Below are 18707 nucleotides of genomic sequence, written 5' to 3' on the forward strand. Positions count from 1 at the left end.
CCCGGGGACTTATCAATCTTCAGACCTAACAGTCTCTCCAACACCAATTCCTGGCAAATATAAATTCCCTTAAGTTCAGGTCCTTCAGCCACTGTTACCTCAGGGAGATTGCTTGTGTCTTCCCCAGTGAACACAGATCTGAAGTACCCATTTAATTCCTCTGCCATTTCTTATTCCCCTGTTTCTGTCTTCAAGGGCCCAATTTTTGTCCTAACCATTTTTTTGCCTTCCACATACCTAAAAAGGCTTTTACTATCCTCCTTAATATTCTTGGCCAGTTTACCTTCGTACCTCATTTTTCCTCTGCGTATTTCCTTCTTAGTAATCCTCTGTGCTCTTTAAAAGCTTCCCAGTCCTCAGTTTTCCCACTTATCTTAGCTATGTTATACTTTTTCTCTCTCAACTTTGTTTATTTACTACCCTCGTCAGCCTCGGCCGCCCATGCCTCCTCCTGGGATCTTTCTTCCTTTTAGGAATGAACTGATCCTGCAATTTCTGCATTATACACAGAAATATCCGCCATTGTTCCTCCACGGTCATCCCTGCTAAGGTATTGCACCATTGAAATTTGGCCAGCTCCTCCCTCATAGCTCCATAGTTCCCTTTATTCAACAGAAGTACTGTCACTTCCGACTGTACCTCTCCCCCTCAAATTGCAGATTGAAGCTTATTGTATTGTGGTCACTACTTCCCAATGGCTCCTTCACTTCGAGGTCTCTGACCAATTCTGGTTCGTTACACAATACCAGATCCAGAATTGCCTTCTCCCGGTCGGCTCCAGCACCAGCTGCTCTAAGAATCCATCTCTGAGGCACTCCATAAAGTCTTTCTTGTGGCCCAATACCATCCTGATTCTCCCAGTCTATCTGCATGTTAAAATCCCCCATAACAACTGTAGTGACATCTTTGCGACAGGCCAATTTCAGCTCCTGATTCAACTTACATCCGACATCCAGACTACTGTTTGGGGGCCTGTAGATGACTCCCAAGAAGGTTTTTTTACCCTTAGTATTTTGAAGCTCCACACTGACTCACAAGGCCACCACACCCCCTCTGCCCGTCAGTCTGTCCTTACGATAGCACGTGTATCCTTGAATAATCATTTCCCAGGCCCTGTCCACTTGAAGCCACGTTTCTGTTATCTCCACAATATTGTATCTGCCAATTTCCAAAAGAGCCTCCAGCTCATCCATCTTATGTCTAATGCTTCGTGCATTCATGTATAGTTTTTTAAATTTGTTACTGCTCTCACCCTTCCCATCAACCCTTATTTCACTCTCCTTTTTAAACATCCAGTTTGTCCCCTCCCCCCTGCTACTTAGTTTAAATGTAGCGGTGTTGCAGTAGAAAACCTGCCTACCAGGTTTCCCCTTTCACCTTAAACCTATGCACTCTAGTTGTGGACTTCCCTATTCTGGGGGAAAAGACATTGGCTATTCACGCCCCTCATGATTTTATAAACTTCTATGTAGAGTCATAGTGATGTACAGCATGGAAACAAAGCCTTTGGTCCAACTCATCCATTCCGAACAGAGATCCCAAACTAATCTAGTCCCATTTGCCAACACTTGGCCCGTATCCTTCTAAACCTTTCCTATTCATAAACCCATCCAGATGTCATTGAAATGTTGAATTGTCCCAGCCTCCTCCACTTCCTCTGGCAGCTCATTCCATACACACTCAACCCTCTGTGTGAAAGAGTTGCCCCTTAGTTCTCTTTTATATCTTTCCCCTCTCATCCTAAACCTATGCCCTCTAGTTCTGGACTTTCCCACCCCAGGAAAAAGACTTTGTCTATTTATCCTGTCCCACACCCCTCATGATTTTTATAAGGTCACCCCTCGGCCTCTGACACTTCAGGGAAAACAGCCCTAGCCTATTCAGCCTCTCCATATACTCAAATCCTCCAACCCTGGCAACATCCTTGTAACTTTTCTGAACCCTTTCAAGTTTCACAACATCCTCCTGATAGGAAGGAGACCAGAATTGCACGCAATATTCCAAAAGTGACCTATCCAATGTCCTGTACAGCTGCAACATAATCTCCCAACTCCTATACTCTTTATTCTGACCAATAAAGGAAAACTTATTAAATGTTGTCTTCACTATCCTATCTAACTGCGTCTCTACTTTCAAGGAGCTATGAACGTGCACTCCAGAGTCTTTCTTCAACACTCCCTAGGCCCTTACCATTATGTGTATAAGTCCTGCTAAGACTTGCTTTCCCAAAACGCAGCTCCACACATTTATCTAAATCTAACTCCACCTGCCACTCAGCCCATTGGCCCATCTGATCAAGATCCCGTTGAAATCTGAGGTAACCTTCACTGTCCACTACACCTCCAATTTTGGTGTCATCTGCAAACTTACTAAGTATATCTTCTATGTCCACATCCAAATCATTTAAACAAATGATGAAGAAAAGTAGTGGGCCCAGCACCGATCCTTGTGGCACTCCACTGGTCACAGGCCTCCAGTCTGAAAAAACAACCCTCTACCACCACCTTTCTGTCTTCTACCTTTTGAGCTAATTCTGTATCTAAATGGCTAGTTCTCCTTGTATTTCATGAGATCCAACCTTGCTAACCAGTCTCCCATGGGGATCCTTGTCAAATGCCTTACTGAAGTCCATATAGATCAAGTCCACCACTCTACCCTCCATCAATCCTTCATGAGACAAGATTTTCCACACACAAAGCCATGATGACTATCCCTAATCCGTCCTTGCCTTTCCAAATACATGTAAGTCCTGTCCTTCAGGATTCCCTCCAACAACATGCCCACCAACCAAAATTGAAACTCCCACATCCCGACAAAAGAGCATATCACTCTACTAAAGGCCATTCTTCCAACTTACAGACCCAGAAAATAGCACCATGTTATTGCTCTCCAAATACTGCTCCAGGCTAACTTAACACTTATGGCTTATTTTTAAAATTTAATCAAGAGGCGGATCTCAATAAAACATAATCAAGAAAGGACCCACTCTACTCACTATTGTAAATATACAGTAAGGCTGCACTTAAGTGAATAATTTTATCTGTTTCTGTGCTGTGACCTCTCCCAAACAGGTTCCTCCAAGATCAGTTGTGAATTTCGCTGTTTAAGTTTTTCCTAGATGCACTCTGATGTCCAGCGATACATGAATTCCATCAGCAAAGGCGTAACTGTGCAGATTCACTGCTGTCAGTTAGCAGTGTAGGTTTCTTTTTCTCTCTCCCTCTCCTTCACTGACCATGTATTGCAAAGTGCCATTGTTTTGACTTTTTTTTTCAAGTTCCAAAACAATGCAACAGCTTATAAAGCAGTAATTGCTGCTCCTGGAATTTGAGGAAATCGCCACCAACAACTAAAATACCCCAAAAAAAAAGCAGCTGTTACAGCCACAAATTTTTCTTGTCCTCCATCTTTGATTATCCAAAATTCAATTACACAGCCTTCAGGAAAAAATAGCCCCAATCTATTCAGCCTCTCCCAATAGCTCCAACTCTGGCAACATCTTTTCTGAACTATCTTTCAGAAGTTCAAAAAGATGTGAACTTTCTGAAGTGAAAGTTCACATCTTTCAGTGAAAATAGGAGGAAATAGAAAAAAAAACAACGAGAATAACAGGGGAAAAAGAAGCTTGCAAATATAACAGTTGTGGAACCTTGATAAGAAAATTTGAAACAAAACATGTCAAAATGACAATGCTGTGCTAGATTTCAATATGTGAATTCTATTTTTATTCAACATCCTCATATAATGAGGCATTAGTCTGAGAAAATAGAAATATTTAGTCAGTGTATCATGTTATTGGCGTCTTTGTTTCTTGTTTTGTGTAAACAGTTTTTAATGCAGGTTCACTCAGAAAATGATATGTCATAGTAACCAGCTCAGATAAGGTGAGTGACTGCCCTTGACAATTTTTAGGGGTGTTTAAAGAGAAGTCTTTGCTGGTTGGAGTCATATTTGGTAACTAGAAAGATGATTTGTGGTTGTTAGAGGTCTGTAATCTTAACTCCAGGATATCTCTGCAGGAGTTCCTCCGGATAGTGCTGTAGGCCCAACCATCTTCAGCTGCTTCATCAGTGAATTTCCCTCAATCATCAGATCAGAGGTGCTGTACAGTCATCAGCAAAACAATGTTCAGCACCATTCTTAATTTCTCCGATAAGGAAGCAGTCAATGTTCAAATATAACAAGGCCTTGGACATTCTCCAGGCTTGGTTTGAAAATTAGCAAGGAACATTTGCATCCCATAAATGACCATCTCCAATTAGAAACAATCTAACCATAGCTCCCTTGTCATTCAATGGCATTGCCATCACTGAATCCCTCACAAACAACATCCTGAGGGCTACCATTGACAAGCTGAACTGGACTTGTCACATAAATACAATAGCCGCAAGAGCAAGTCAGACGAGAAACACTAACAAATGATTATCTAGAACTTGTCCACCATCTACAAGGCACAAGTTGGAAGTGTGATGAAATGTTCCTCATTTGCTTGGATGTATGTAGCTCCTGCAACACTCCAGAAACTTGACACCATCTAGGACAAGGCAGCCCACCTGATCGGTACCAAACCCCCCCTCTATTACCAAAGCTGAGTCACAGCAATGTGAACCAACTACAAGATGTGCTGCAGAATTGACCAAACCTCCTTCGATAGTACATTCAAACCCGTGACGACTTCCATTAGAAGGACAAGAGCAGCAATTAGATGGAAACATGAACAACATTCAAGTTCCCCTCCAAGCCACTCACTATCCTGACTTGAAATTATATCAACATTCCTTCAGTGTCATTGGGTCAAAATTCCAAGAACTTCCTCCTGAACAGAATTGTGGGCCTACTTATAATTCATGGACTGCAGTGGCTGAAGAAGGCAGCTCCCCACAACTTTCTCAAGAGCAACTAGGGATTGCAAACAAATACTTTCCCATCTAGCGACCAACATCCCATGAGTAAATAAAACAAAAGATGCTGTATCTAGCTCGGAGATGCTACAATGTAGGAAGGATATTATTAAGCTAGAGAGGGTTCAGAAGAGGTGAAAGGTGAGGATTGCAGAAGCTGGAAACTAGATTCTAGATTAGAGTGGTGCTGGAAAAGCACAGCGGGTCGGGCAGCATCTGAGGAGCAGGAAAATTGACATAACAGGAAAAGCCCTTCATCAGGAATGACCCAATGAAGGGCTTTTGCCTGAAATGTCAATTTTCCTGTTCCTTGGATGCTGCCTGAACTGCTGTGCTTTTCCAGCACCACTTTAATCTAGAATCTGGTTTCCAGCATCTGCAGTCCTTGTTTTTACCTCTGACTCTGTGGTAAGCCATTGCCCATGAGTGAACCATTTGATAGCCAGAGTTTTCCAATCCTGTCTTGATGATTTTTTGCAGCAGAAATGTATCCAAAGGTGTTTTCTGTCTTGCCTCCCTCTTCTGAAGTGAGGGATTTGTGTATGCCATTCCATAAATTTACTGATTGAATGCAAGAATAATAACACTGGCAAACATATCCCATTCTTTATTCAGCTTGAATGTTGGATGTGAGGGTGAGTTGCCAGCCAGCCCATGTGTCCAGTTTCAAATGCTGGCAGAAAGATACTTGTGTAGTTGCACCTGATGCATTTTCTGCACAGGTCAGAGGAGAAGCACTTTAAACCAAAAAAGAAGCATTTTTCAAGCAGGTCAGACAGAAGCTGGTGCACTTCTTGTGTGTGACTGGGAACCGATAAGATCTCTTTTTCTGTTTGTTTTATGTCATGTCCCACTGTTGGGCTAATATGGAGAAAGTGAGGACTGCAGATGCTGGAGATTACAGTTGTGATGCTGGAAAAGTGCAGCAAGTCAGGCAGCATCGCGGAGCAGGAGAATTGATGTTTTGGGCATAAGCCCTTCATCAGGAATGAGACTTGTGGGCTGGGGGCCTGAGAGATAATTGGGGGGGGGTGATGTTTGGGAGAAGGTAGCTAAGAATGCGATAGGTAGATGAAGGCCATAGTCATAAAGATGTACAGCACGGAAACAGACCCTTTAGTCCAACCCGTCCATGCTGGCCAGATATCCCAACCTAAGCTAGAGCCATTTACCAACACTTGGCCCATATCCCATTAAACTCTTCCTATTCATATACTCATCCATGTGCCTTTTAAATAATGCAATTGTACCAGCCTCCACAACTTCCTCTGGCAGCAGATTCCATACACGTTCCACCCTGTGCATGAAAAAGTTGTCCCTTCGGTCCTTTTTTTTTTATCTTTCTCCTCTCCCTAAACCTATGCCCTCTAGTTCTGGACTCCACCACCCCAGGGAAAAGACTTTGCCTATTATCCTATTCATGCCCCTCATGATTTTATAAACCTCTGTCACCCCTCAGCCTTTGATGCTCCAGGGAAAACAGCCCTAACTTATTCAACCTCTCCTTGTAACTTAAATCCTCCAACCCTGGCAACATCCTTGTAACTCTTTTCTGGAGTCTTTAAAAAAAGTTTCACCACATCCTTCTGATAGAAAGGAGACCAGAATTGCACGCAATAGTCTAACAGTGGCCTAACCAATGTCCTGTACAGCTGCAACATGACCTCCCAACTCCTATACTCAATACTCTGACCAATAAAGGAAAGCACACAAACACTGCCTTCACTATCCTATCTACCTGTAACTCTACTTTCAAGGAGCTATGAATCTGATCGTTACAGAATCTTAGTGACAAAATTAAGTAATTTTATAAACCTGGCACTAGCTGAACAGCAAAACACCTTCAGGATCCTGTTTGCAAAATGTGTTCAGCTAAAACAGTTTAAAAATCACACAACACTAGGTTATAGTCCAACAGTTTTAGTTGGACTATAACCTGGGTGTTGTGATTTTTATCTTTGCATTCCTGTTTTAGAGAGATGCCAGTGTTGGACCAGGGTGTACAATCAGCTCTGCAGTCTTGAAATTTGAAATTGTAGTCTACGTTTAGAAGTAAGTGGTTTTTTTTAATTTTAAACCAGAGGACAACCCTGACTTGTGCATCAGTATCATGTGGTCAGCCTGCATGCTCTCTAGTGAAGAGTTTCATGAAAGATTGTAGTCAATAACCTTAACACTGGAATACTAAGTTTACATTAAAATAATGATTTAAAGATTTTATTTAGCCTAACAAATGATAGCATAGTCTAACTAATTTTTGTTTTGATTTTTACTGATATTTTGTGGTTCACCCCCCCCCCCCCCCAACCCTACTTTTCCCATAGGTCCTATTACTTATATTGCACAATTTTTTTTCATACACCAAGCTGCATGAGAACACAACTACTGCATTATAGGAGAACTACCTGTAAGGAGAGCACTTACTTGGAGGCACTAGCTTTCAGAACACGGTTCCTTCCTCCTGTAGATGTGGAGCAGGACCATAATACAATTTATAACAAAAGATTAGTGTCATGACTAATGCTTCCAAATAAACCTGTTGGACTATAACTTGGTGTTGAGTGTTTTTAGCTTTGTCTATCCCAGTCCAGCACCAGCTCCTCCCAACATGAAGGAGAGCAAAATTGTACATTACTCTACTGGTTGTTTTTTTTTTTTTTTGTCCACACCTGGGGAATTTGCAACATATACCTGTTGTTTACTACAGTTCACATGGGCAACACACCCACAAGCTCAGTCACTGCTGCAGGCTCCATTGAGTTGGACCCTTTTGCACACACTGGGAAAAGGTGATAGGGTGGAGCACATAGATGGGAAAGGTGAGGACCCCCCTGGTCCTCACCTTCCACCCCACCGACCTCTCTATACATCGCACCATCCTCTGCCATCTACAAACGGACCCCACCACCAGAGATATATTTCACTCCCCACCCCTATCAGCAGTCTGGAGAGATCACTCCATCAGACCTATGTCACTCTCCCCACACTCCCCTCCTGACACCTTCCCCTCCACCACATGAAGTACCCACACCTTTTTTTTTCTCCCCCCTCCCCCCACCTCACCTCTGACCAAAGCCCCTAAGGATCCTCCCACATCTGACAAATTTGGTTGTACTTCCACCAGTGTCATCTACATCTGTTGCACCTGATTGTGGTCTCGTCAGGCAGCCTGTATCCCTGATGCAATTTGCAGATCATTTGAGAACATCTCTGGGACACCTGCACCAACCAATTCCACCGCCCCATGGCTGAACACTTCAACTCCCCCTCCCATTCCACCAAGGACACACAGGTCCTGGGCCTCCTCCATTGCCAAACCCTTACCACCTGATGGTGGGAGGAGGAATGCTTCATATTCTGCCTTGGGACCCTGCAACCACGAGGGATCCATGTGGATTTCACCAGTTTCCTCATTTCCCAGTCCCAAGCCTCCTGACCTGTGCATGACCTTTCCCATCTATCCACTCCCCCCTCCTCTCTGACCTAACACCTTCTCCCCCACCTTCATCTACCTAATGCATTTTCAGCTACATTCCCCAACCCCAACTGAGATCAGGAGGATACCTCTAGAAATATTTTGAATGAAATGGGAGAAGCCTCCTCGTGTGCAATAGGAACAACGTGTATTTTGTTGTCATGGTTTTAATGTAAAAACTCATGTCCCAAGCTACTTCACAAAATATAAAATCAAAATATGACCACCAGTCTCAAAGAGAAAATAAGTCTGATGACCAAAATCTCAGTCACCAGCGTGGGTTTTCGGGAGTGCCTTAAAGAAGGACAACAAAGGAGAGAGGTTTAGGGAAGAAATGCCAGATTTAAGGGCTCCATGCCAGCAGCGGAAGGTACAGCCTCAATGGTGAAGCAATTAATACTAGAGATGTTAAAGAGCCCAGCATTAGATGAGCATGTATATCTCCAGAACGTTATTTGACTGGAAAAGGTACAGGAACTGAGCTTAAAGACTATACAAGGGCTTGATGAGAATATTAGAAAGCTCTTCAATGAAGATGATGTATGACCAGAAACCAATGAGAATTAGTGAGCATAAGATGATGGGTGAAGACAACTTTGTGCAAATTAAGACACCTAGACAGTAGAGTTTCTGACAACTTCAAGTTTACCGAGGTTTGTAAACGAGAGACCAGGTAGTGTGAATTAGATAGTGGAATCTAGAGATATGAGGTAAAAATGAGACTTCTGCCAGTGAATAAGATGAGCCAGACGAATACTTTAGGTAGTGTTATTGATGATTCAAATATGAGATGGGAACCTCTTCTCGAATTTGAACATGACTCCAGGTTACAGACTGGTTTAGTCTCAGACTCTTGTCAGGAAGGATGGTGAAGATAGCTAGGAAAACTAATTTCGAATTTCAGTAAGAAAATTTTTAAGTGAACAATAACATCATGACAGAAGGAGGTCACTCAGCCCGTTTGCTACCTCTCTCCTGCGGTTCAAAGCCAGGTACCCTGAAGACGGAACAAATTATGTCCAACTGTATGTGGAAGTCTTCAATGCTATTGCTGATCTCAAGAATTCCTGAACAGCGAATGACGTCCTTTTTAGTTACGTTTCACTTAATTTAGCTATGATTATTTATGACTTTTTTTTGTCAAAAATAAAGGGAGTGCATTTGTTAACTCTTAGATGACAGCGTGCATCATTGTTCACATTGCAGTGGAACCGTTTCTTCGAGCTGAGTCATTTTTATATAAAAAAAACTGTTCTTCTGTGCGAAGGTTGCTTAGATATCGGATTACGTAAAGAGAAGAACGGAAACATGATCGAGGCCGGGTGCCTGTGTTGAGGGCGGGTTCGCGGAGCTGGACGAGTACAGTATTCTGATGGCTGCGAGGTGGAGGAGGAGCTTGGGAGGGCAACCCGATGGATAAAAGTGAGAGCGCTCCGGGCTGTGCAGCGTGTCATTCTTTCCAGTTGAAGAGGCGGTACATCTTCAAACAACGGTGTTGCCCACACGACCCATCGCTCATTGACTAACGCAGGGAGATTATGGGACACGGGGCTCAACGCACCGATGATAAGGCAACGGGGATGGTCGCGGAGGAAATGAGGCTGGAGCCGGACAAAGGAGAGGGGGCTCGGTCTGGACCGCTCCGCTACTCGCTCCCAGCCCCTCGGCGAGGCAGCGAGACATGGAGCCGCCAGTTGGAGTTCACCTTGGTCTGTGTTGGCTACGCGGTGGGACTGGGGAACGTCTGGAGGTTCCCGTATCTGTGCTATAAGAGTGGGGGAGGTAAGCCAGGGGAGCCGGGTACATACCGATAACCCGTCTTTAGGGGGTGGAGTAGTTGCGAGGGAAACGCATTTCTCTATAGAGGCCAAACTCGAAGCGTTTGAGCAAGACTGGAGGAGCTAAAGCATGGTGGAAACCCATGTGTTGTGTTTCTAAAGGGAAAATTAAGTAACCACATCCAGGATTCCGAGGAACTACACAGCTCCTCCAGCTGGGGAGAAAGTATCTATAATTTCTCCCTAAAGAAGGAAAGGACATAACTCAAGAAAAAAAAAACAGATATTGCTGGAAAAACTCAGCAGTGTCTGCTTTTGTTTCTGATTTCCAGCATTCGCACTTCATTTTTTTTAATCTGTAACTTAAAAGACTCCCCTTGAGTCCCTGGGAAAGATTTGTAAATGAGCGTTTTGAATTAGTTGTATGAAGGGAAACCAGTTGGTTTTCTGAAATGGTTTCAGAAGAAGATAGCAGTGTAAAAATAATAGGACTCGTGATAAAGCATGTATAGCTGTATTCATAAAAGCCAAACAAATAGGGCCATTTGAGTCATCACATCTGCTCCACACTGAATAAGATCATGGTTGATCAAATTGCAGCCTTAATTCCACTGGTTCCTTAATACCTTTTAATTCCACTGATCAAACATCTAACTTCTCCTTGACTCCAGTCAAATAATGACCCTGCCTCTACTATAGAAGAGAATTCCAAAGACTGTTGACCCTCAGAAGTTGCACTTCACCTCTGTGTTAAATGAGGGGCCTTTTATTTTTAGGTTACTTTTAAGATGTGCCCCATTTTGCAGAAATATCATCCTCTTGTCTACCGTGCCCAGCCTCCTCAGAATTCCATGTTTTGTAAGATCAAATCTCATTCGTGGCCAGTAAGTATAGACTCACTCTGCTTTCCTCAGCTATCTCCCTCACCCTGGTTTTAAAAGCACCAGCAATGGCTTGCCAGGAGGCTGGAAGAACACAGCAAGCCAGGCAGCATCAGGAGGTGCAGAAGTTGACATTTTGCGTGTAACCCTTCTTCAGGACAGGAGGTGAAACACCCGAAACGTTGAGCAGGGGAATCAAAGGAATGGGGAGAAGGAAGGGATCTGCGAGTGAGTGAATCTGGGAGCAGTTGTGGCCACAAGTCAAAGGGCTGGGAAAGTATTGGCTATAATATGGGAGATACCAATGTAAAATGGCATTGAATAGGTCACACAGCCCTAGGTTTGACCAGTGAGCCTAATCTTATGACACTGTCCAAGAATTCAAGCCTCATTAACTGACCATTTAAGTGAAACAGTAATTAAATGAGGCAACACTAAATGGGACTTAACAGTATTGTATTAAATTTATACAGCATGTTCCGAATAGTTGTTCAAATTACAGTTGCCACAATTAGAGAGAAAATCATAACTCACCAAAACAATCACCCGCCTACTAACAGAATTAAAACCATGAACATTTACATCGGCCTCTGGAGGCTGAAAGAATACAAAAGCACATCACTTTCTTCATCTGTACTCACCTGCAACAAGTTTCCAAGTTAGCACTCGTACCTTGTGGCATTCGGGTCATGTCATCCTCTGTGTGTCCGTACTCTCACCATGTTTTCAGGTTTGATCGAATAACTGAATCATTGCAAGGTTAATTTTTACCTCATCCTCATTCTGGCAATTGATCTTCTGTAATGTTGGGAAATGGTCTATACAGGTCATGAATGAGAAAGTCCAGTTCAAATTTGCCAGCCTGAAATAGGTTTTGGAGACGACAAACGGTAAACATTTCACTGTTGACGGTTGGCCCTGTTAGATTGTTCTGGTCTCTCCAAGCATTAAGGATTTAATGTTCCAGGCACTGTGTTAGCAATCTAGGAGGTTTTCTGATTTGCACTCTGCTACAAGGGGTCTGTTTAAGCAAGCTATACTGAAACTGAAAGAAGCCAGATTGTATGTGCGTGGTTTTATTGTTTAACTCTTTACAAGTCAGTTGCAATTGTTTGCCAGTCACATGTTTAGTTGAAGTGTAGACTTTTGATTTTCATTTTATTCCCCTCGAAGTTTGTGTTAGAGTAAATAGGGAGCATCTGCTTGAATATGCTTTCTGAAAAAGTCATGGAAGGAGAATAAATAGTACTTTCAAATGGGAATTTGGACAAATTTACTTGAAAGGTGGGGGTGTGAGGAGAAAGGACTTGAAGGAAAGGACCAAGCACAAAATTAGATTAGATTACATTACATTACAGTGTAGAAACAGGCCCTTCGGCCCAACAAGTCCACACCGACCCGCCGAAGCGAAACCCACCCATACCCCTACATTTACCCCTTACCTAACACTACGGGCAATTTAGCATGGCCAATTCACCTGACCCTGCACATCTTTTGGACTGTGGGAGGAAACCGGAGCACCCGGAGGAAACCCACGCAGACACGGGGAGAACGTGCAAACTCCACACAGACAGTCGCCTGAGGCGGGAATTGAACCCGGGTCTCAGGCGCTGTGAGGCAGCAGTGCTAACCACTGTGCCACCGTGCCGCCCACAAAAATTGGATTGTGGTTTGGAAAAACTGCCACAGCCCTAATGAGTGAACGTCATCCCGTGTCCTGTATGATTTAAGAACATACTGAAATTCCTACCAACTAACAGTTTCATCCATGCATGATTAGTATTGATGCACATGCACCTCTAGTAACACTAAAGAAATGTTTGATCGTGCCTATATGAAAACTTATAAAAGATGAAAATGTACGGTACCTTGAGACTCCTGCCTGCTTCTCTCTCCTCTCCCCCTCCTGCTCCACCTTAGTTTCATAATGGTAGCTCGTTATAGGCATGAAAACATATAATTTTGCTGCAACCAGGTGAGTAGGTTCCCCTCTTTTAAACCAACCCTCTTCCCTTTGGTTGACTGCAGTTAAAAAAAAAATTAATTCATTCTAGAATGCAGCTATATAACCCTTTAATTAAAGCTTACTACTTGTCAAATTAAGGAGAAAATTGTAAGATTTCTAGAGTGAAAGAGCTCTTGAGCAAAATAATAATGTGCAAAAAACACAGGTATAGAGTTTTAAAAAGAAGGCATAACACAGTAAAAAGAAATAATATACATTTTTAAGAAGTCCTGAGTCGGTGAGTGGTTATAGTTGAATCTGAGACCAGAGTTGTTTAGGTATTCTGTATCCTCAGCACTAGCAAAATTTGTAGAATCCTTCTGTTGATTGAATGGATATTTCTCTTTTATCTTCTCACCAGCTCTTGAGATAATTAGGGCAAGAGAGGTTCTTCTAGTCCTTGCTGTTTCCGATCCATTTTCTTCTCTCAGTCTGCTGCTCTGCCAAGCAGCTACAGAGCAACCGTTCAAACGAGTCTGGCTTTGTTTGTGTTTCTAAGTTGGATACTTCAGTAACCTATCACATCCAACATGTGCCATGTATCATAAAGTGCAAATTAAAACGTGAGATACAAGTTTTTGATGCATAGCTCAGTTGACTGGCTTCTAAGTTTTTTTTTATTTTGGAACCAAAATTGCCATTTTATATTAATGATTTTATTATTCCACATTAGTTTTGTGAGCTTACTTCAATCTGTGGTCAGGTGATTGCACAATTTTAGATCCAGATTTCTTCCTTTCCAAAACCATATTAGGTCATGAAGGTCTCTGATATTAAAATCAGATGATGGAAGTTGTGAATAATGGTCTTTCAATTTTCTACTATCTTGATAACTGAAAAACTGGTAAATACGTTTTGGAGAGTATGGTTGCTGGGAACAGTCACTGCTGGCCTGATGGACTCCCTGTGGTTCAGAGATGGTATCTTGTATGGCATTATATTGTCAATATTACTAGATCTCGGGCAACAGCTTGTCCACCGAGGTTGCAATTATGACAATAATACCTTGTTTGTGTAAGATAGTTAAACATCCCATTCATGAAATGAAAGTTGACACTCAGCCAGCTAAAGTGTTTTGGATAGGTAACTCAAAGACTTGGTCAAAGGAGCAGGTTTTAAGAATCATTTTAAAAGAGAAGGGAGTTAGAGAGACAATGTAGTTTACTAAATTGTAAGGCAATTCCAGAGCTTAGGATTGAGGCAGCTGCAGTGGCATTGCAATGGAATTTGTATTTTTAATTCAAAGGAGTTGTTTAATTGAAATAAAATAATGTAATACTATTCCTCTTTTGTTTATTTACATTAGTTAAAACTATGGTTTATATTTAACGTATCAGAATGTATTTATTTATAATCCAGGGCTTTTTCAAATGTTAAAAAAAATACTTTTCAGGCAATTACTGCGTTCTCAGAATCAACATTCATATTGTCTACAAGAAATATTTACAGTATCTTTTTTCTGTATAATTTAAAAGGCAAAGATTCTGTCTCTAATTTATTCCAAGTATTATTGAGCAGGATGGTTTTGAAACCCTTGTTTGTACTGAGGATATGATATTGCTTGGAGAATTTTTTATTTTGCAAAATGCTGTTCAATTAATTATCCACATTGGTCCCAGTCCTTTGAAGCTGTGTAGCTACATGAACAAGTCCAACATTTACATTCTTTTATTTCCCTGCTGAATGAGAGCCTTGGTAACCAGCTCTTCTCCACCCAAATCCAGTTTAAATAACTGTGGAATTGTGAATCTAGTGGTTGCCAACTGAAAAAATTGTAAATTTTATTGTCAGTCCTTATTGGTGTCTCTTGTTGCTGCATTTGGTGATCTTTGCCAAATTAAGGAGGATCGAGAGTAGTGTTTGAGGCTTTTTTTTTGAGGCAAAATATGTACAAAGCTGGAGAAAGAATCCATAAGATTGTGATAATTAAGAGATTTAGTTTGGTTTCAGTAGTAACCAAGGATGTCTAGCTTTGGATTAATAGAATTGCTTTCAGCATAAATGAGCATTCAAATAAGGATACAATGTGCTTGAGCTGTAACTAGCACACGATAACAACTTTTTATATCGTGTCTCTTTTCATTTAGTAATAAATCCTAAGGTGTTTAACAGATTAAACAAATCTGCCTCCAAGCTGCACAATGGGATACAGCAGATAGTCAAATCTTGATCAAAGAATTATTTTCAAGGAGCATGATTTTTTAATTTTGACCCTTGGAGAAGATTAGAATATGGACATTTGCTTTGCTTTATATTAACTTGAACACCTTAGTTTGGAAATATTTTGATTCTCATGCTCTCAAAATACGACAGAAAACATGTTGCCCTAGGTACCATAGCAATTTGTGCCACAGGCTTGCTAAACACACTGATGTGGTTAAATCTTTAGACCCAGATTTCTCCAGAACCACCCTACTTTGGTCCTACTGGCAAGATAGATAATTGATGCATATTGGTACACTGTCAGGGCAGACTTATCATCCTGAGAGTCCTAAACATGGATAAGGTGACTTCCAGCAGATTACAGCAACTGTTCCATCCTCATCTTAACTGGTGAATTATTACATCTCTGTCAAAAAACATTTGAAAGAAGAACCAAAAGTAGCAAGAACACTGAGTGCACCCTGCATGCGGATATTACTTAATAGCATGATTGTACTTACTGACTAAGCTGGCTAAGTCCTGAAAGGTGTATTTGCCAGACTGGACTTGCAGCAACTGGTGAAAGAATCAACACAGGGAAAACATATTTGACTTTGTCCTTACCAAAGACCTGTTGCAGCCATTCCATCCAAGACTGTATTGGAATGAAGATCCACTATATGATCTTTTGAAAATAAAGGCCTGTTTTCTCTCTGAAGACAATATTATTGTATTGTGTGGAACAATGCTGGTATTAAGTGGGATAGATTACAATAGATCTATTAGCTATGAACTGGGCACCCATGAGGTTCTGTGAACGGTTAACATTGGCAAAATTGATTTCTTAAACTGGTCGAGCAATTACTTTACTCTATTGTTGCCTTCAAAGCAAGGAATCAATCTTGATTTAATGACAAGTCATGGACATATCAGGCTGTCTAAAAATGAGGTACCAATCTGGTAAAGCTACAACCCAGGATTACAAGCATGCTGTAGACAAAGCTAAATGAACCCATAATCATCAAATAAGATCTAAGCTCTGGAGTTCCTCCGCATGCAGTCCTGAATAGTGACAGGTAATTAAACTTCTAATGGAAGAAGGAGGCTCCACAAACCTCTCCATTTAGAGTGATCATTGAGTCCAACACATGAGGACAACAGGTTGAAGTTTTGGTAGTCACTTTCAAATAACAGTGGCAAATGGATGATCCATCTCTGCCTCTTCCTGATTGTTACAGGTGTAAGTCTTCTCATTGCATATGTCAAATAATTTCTGTCCCCTTAAACATTCCAAGATCAGATGCAGCATGGGGTTAGAGTAATGCTTGCTGTAGACTGAGCCTGTTCAAATTCCCAGGTCATGTTCAGTATGACATTAGCTATTGATTAAATCACACACCCCCGCTGCCATTGTCCTGAACTGACAGCGAATTACTATGCTGTAGAGATAGTATAATTCTGTATAATTATTCCCTGCTATTTCCTATCAATTAGGTTATAGCTGATCTGATAATTCTCAACTGCACTTTCCTACCTTTTCCCTTTCTGATTAAAAATTTTTCTTATCTCATCCATGAATGTACTTAATGATTCAGCCTCTACACTCTTCTGCTGTATTGATTTCCATTGATCCAGTATCCTCGGAGGGAGGAGGAATCTCCTCTCACTCCCTCCCCTGCGGTAATGCCGTTTAGTCCTAGGCCCCCCGTGATGAGGAAAGCGTCTCTCAGCATCTACTCCTCCGAGCCTCTTAAGAATCTTGTATGTTTCGATCCGGTCACCTCTATTTTTCTAAACTCCAATGAATACAGCCCTAACCTACTCCTAAAACAATCAATCATATCCAAAATCAACCTAGTGAACTTTCTCTGGACTGCCTCTAGTGCCGGTATGTCTCCCTTTAAGGGGGCCAAAACTGTTTAGACTGTTCAAGTGTGGTCAAACTATACCTTATATAGTTTGAGCAAGAACTCCCAATTAAAAAATACACCATTCTCTTTGACAGGAATGCTGCCCTTTGTTTTAAAGTCTGAAACCTCTAATTTTCCAATGTTATATTCCATCTGTCAAGTTTTTGCTCATGCAGTTGGTTTGTCTACATCCCTTTTGTAGATCATTCCTCACTACTTATCTTCCCACCTACACTTGTCTATATGAGGTACTAATATTAATGTGGATGCACAATAGGAACCTACCTGGATACAGTATTTGTAAATACAACCCCAATTTAAATAAAACCTAACTCCAGTAACACATCTGTGCTATTTCTCTGCTGCTATGAATAATGACTTGATATCTCATTACTTGCATTGAAACTGCCAAGTTCATGTAATTTAGAACTTGATCTTTAATTCATGCCTGTCTATAACACATCTTGCTTGTGGCATCTGTTTGGTTTCTGAAGGAAATGATATAGTCAGGCAATATACATTGTTCTCATGATCATTGTGAACCACCTTTAGAGGAACTTCAGAATCTATCTGATTTGTATATTGGAAATGTGGCATTACCTGCATTGAACACAAAAATAAACTCACCAAAGGGGAAGGGGTTTTTAGACTAGTAAACTGAATAACTGCTTATTATAAATCTAAAATAAGTTAACCATAGCTGAGCCAGCCATATGAATACTGTAGTCATAACAGCAGGTCAAGACTGTAAATTCCATACCTTTTCTAGACCTGCTTACATGCAATAAATGGGGGAGAAAAGGAGCTGGCTTTATAGTTAGAATGTTAGAGTTCTTAAACTGCTTATGTGGAGGCAGTAGATCCTGATCTGTGGTGTAAGGATGCTTAAAGGGAGTGAGTCAAAGAGTGGTGCTGGAAAAAGCACAGCAGGCCAGGCAGCATCCGAGGGGCAGGAGAGTCAACGTTTTGGACATAAATGTCTATTTTGCTGGAATCACCAAAATGTTAACATAAGTTTGTCTGATCAAACATTGTGGCATTACTTTTTAATCCAATACTACATTCAAACCCCTAAGTACAAATCCTAGGATAGTATAGCACAGGAGGCAGCCATTTGGCTCATCATGCCTGTGTCAGCTCATTTGAAAGTTTTATCAGTGTTATTTTCCTGCTGTTTCATCATTGCATTGCAATTTTTTTTTTTGCTTCAGTTTTGCATGGTTGCAGATGATGTTAGCATCTGTCTCTGATCTCTGTATCTGTCTCTGTGCTCACAAAGAAGAGTGATGATGCAGACATTCCAGCTAAAGTTGAGGTGCAAAATATTAGATTAAATAGTAATAATAATGAGAAGGCAAGTAACTGACTTCCTTGAAGGTGGATAAATAATAGGGCTGGATGAATTGTATCCCAGGCTGTTTAAAAGAAGTCTGGAAGGAACGAAATAACAGATATTCTGAGTGTCATTTTCAATTGTCAGTAGAGGATAGCTCGGGATTGAAATTTGTGAGCATTGTGCCATTATTAAGAGTGTGACGGATAGCCAAGTTATTATCACCTGGCCAGTCTGACCTTTAATCATGCCCATACCTCCTCGCTCCCCCGCCCCCCCCCC

General features: G+C 41.4%; 1 protein-coding gene across 2 annotated transcripts in view; it reads left to right on the forward strand.

The window, feature by feature from the left end:
- The window catches only part of LOC122562580 (sodium- and chloride-dependent GABA transporter 1-like), a 109875-nt gene that overhangs the window by 28532 nt on the left and 62636 nt on the right, over positions 1-18707 (forward strand). Inside the window, exon 1 of one of the 2 annotated variants that reach the window (XM_043715538.1) lies at positions 9758-10158. The exons of the other annotated variant lie outside the window; for it this stretch is intronic. Coding sequence (XP_043571473.1) covers positions 9915-10158 — 244 coding nt within the window. The 5' untranslated portion in view covers positions 9758-9914. Of the gene's footprint in view, positions 1-9757; positions 10159-18707 lie in introns of those variants that run through there. 2 annotated transcript variants of the gene reach the window in all.

Source organism: Chiloscyllium plagiosum, chromosome 25 (genome assembly GCF_004010195.1).
Source record: "Chiloscyllium plagiosum isolate BGI_BamShark_2017 chromosome 25, ASM401019v2, whole genome shotgun sequence".
NCBI classification, from domain to species: Eukaryota; Metazoa; Chordata; class Chondrichthyes; order Orectolobiformes; family Hemiscylliidae; genus Chiloscyllium; species Chiloscyllium plagiosum.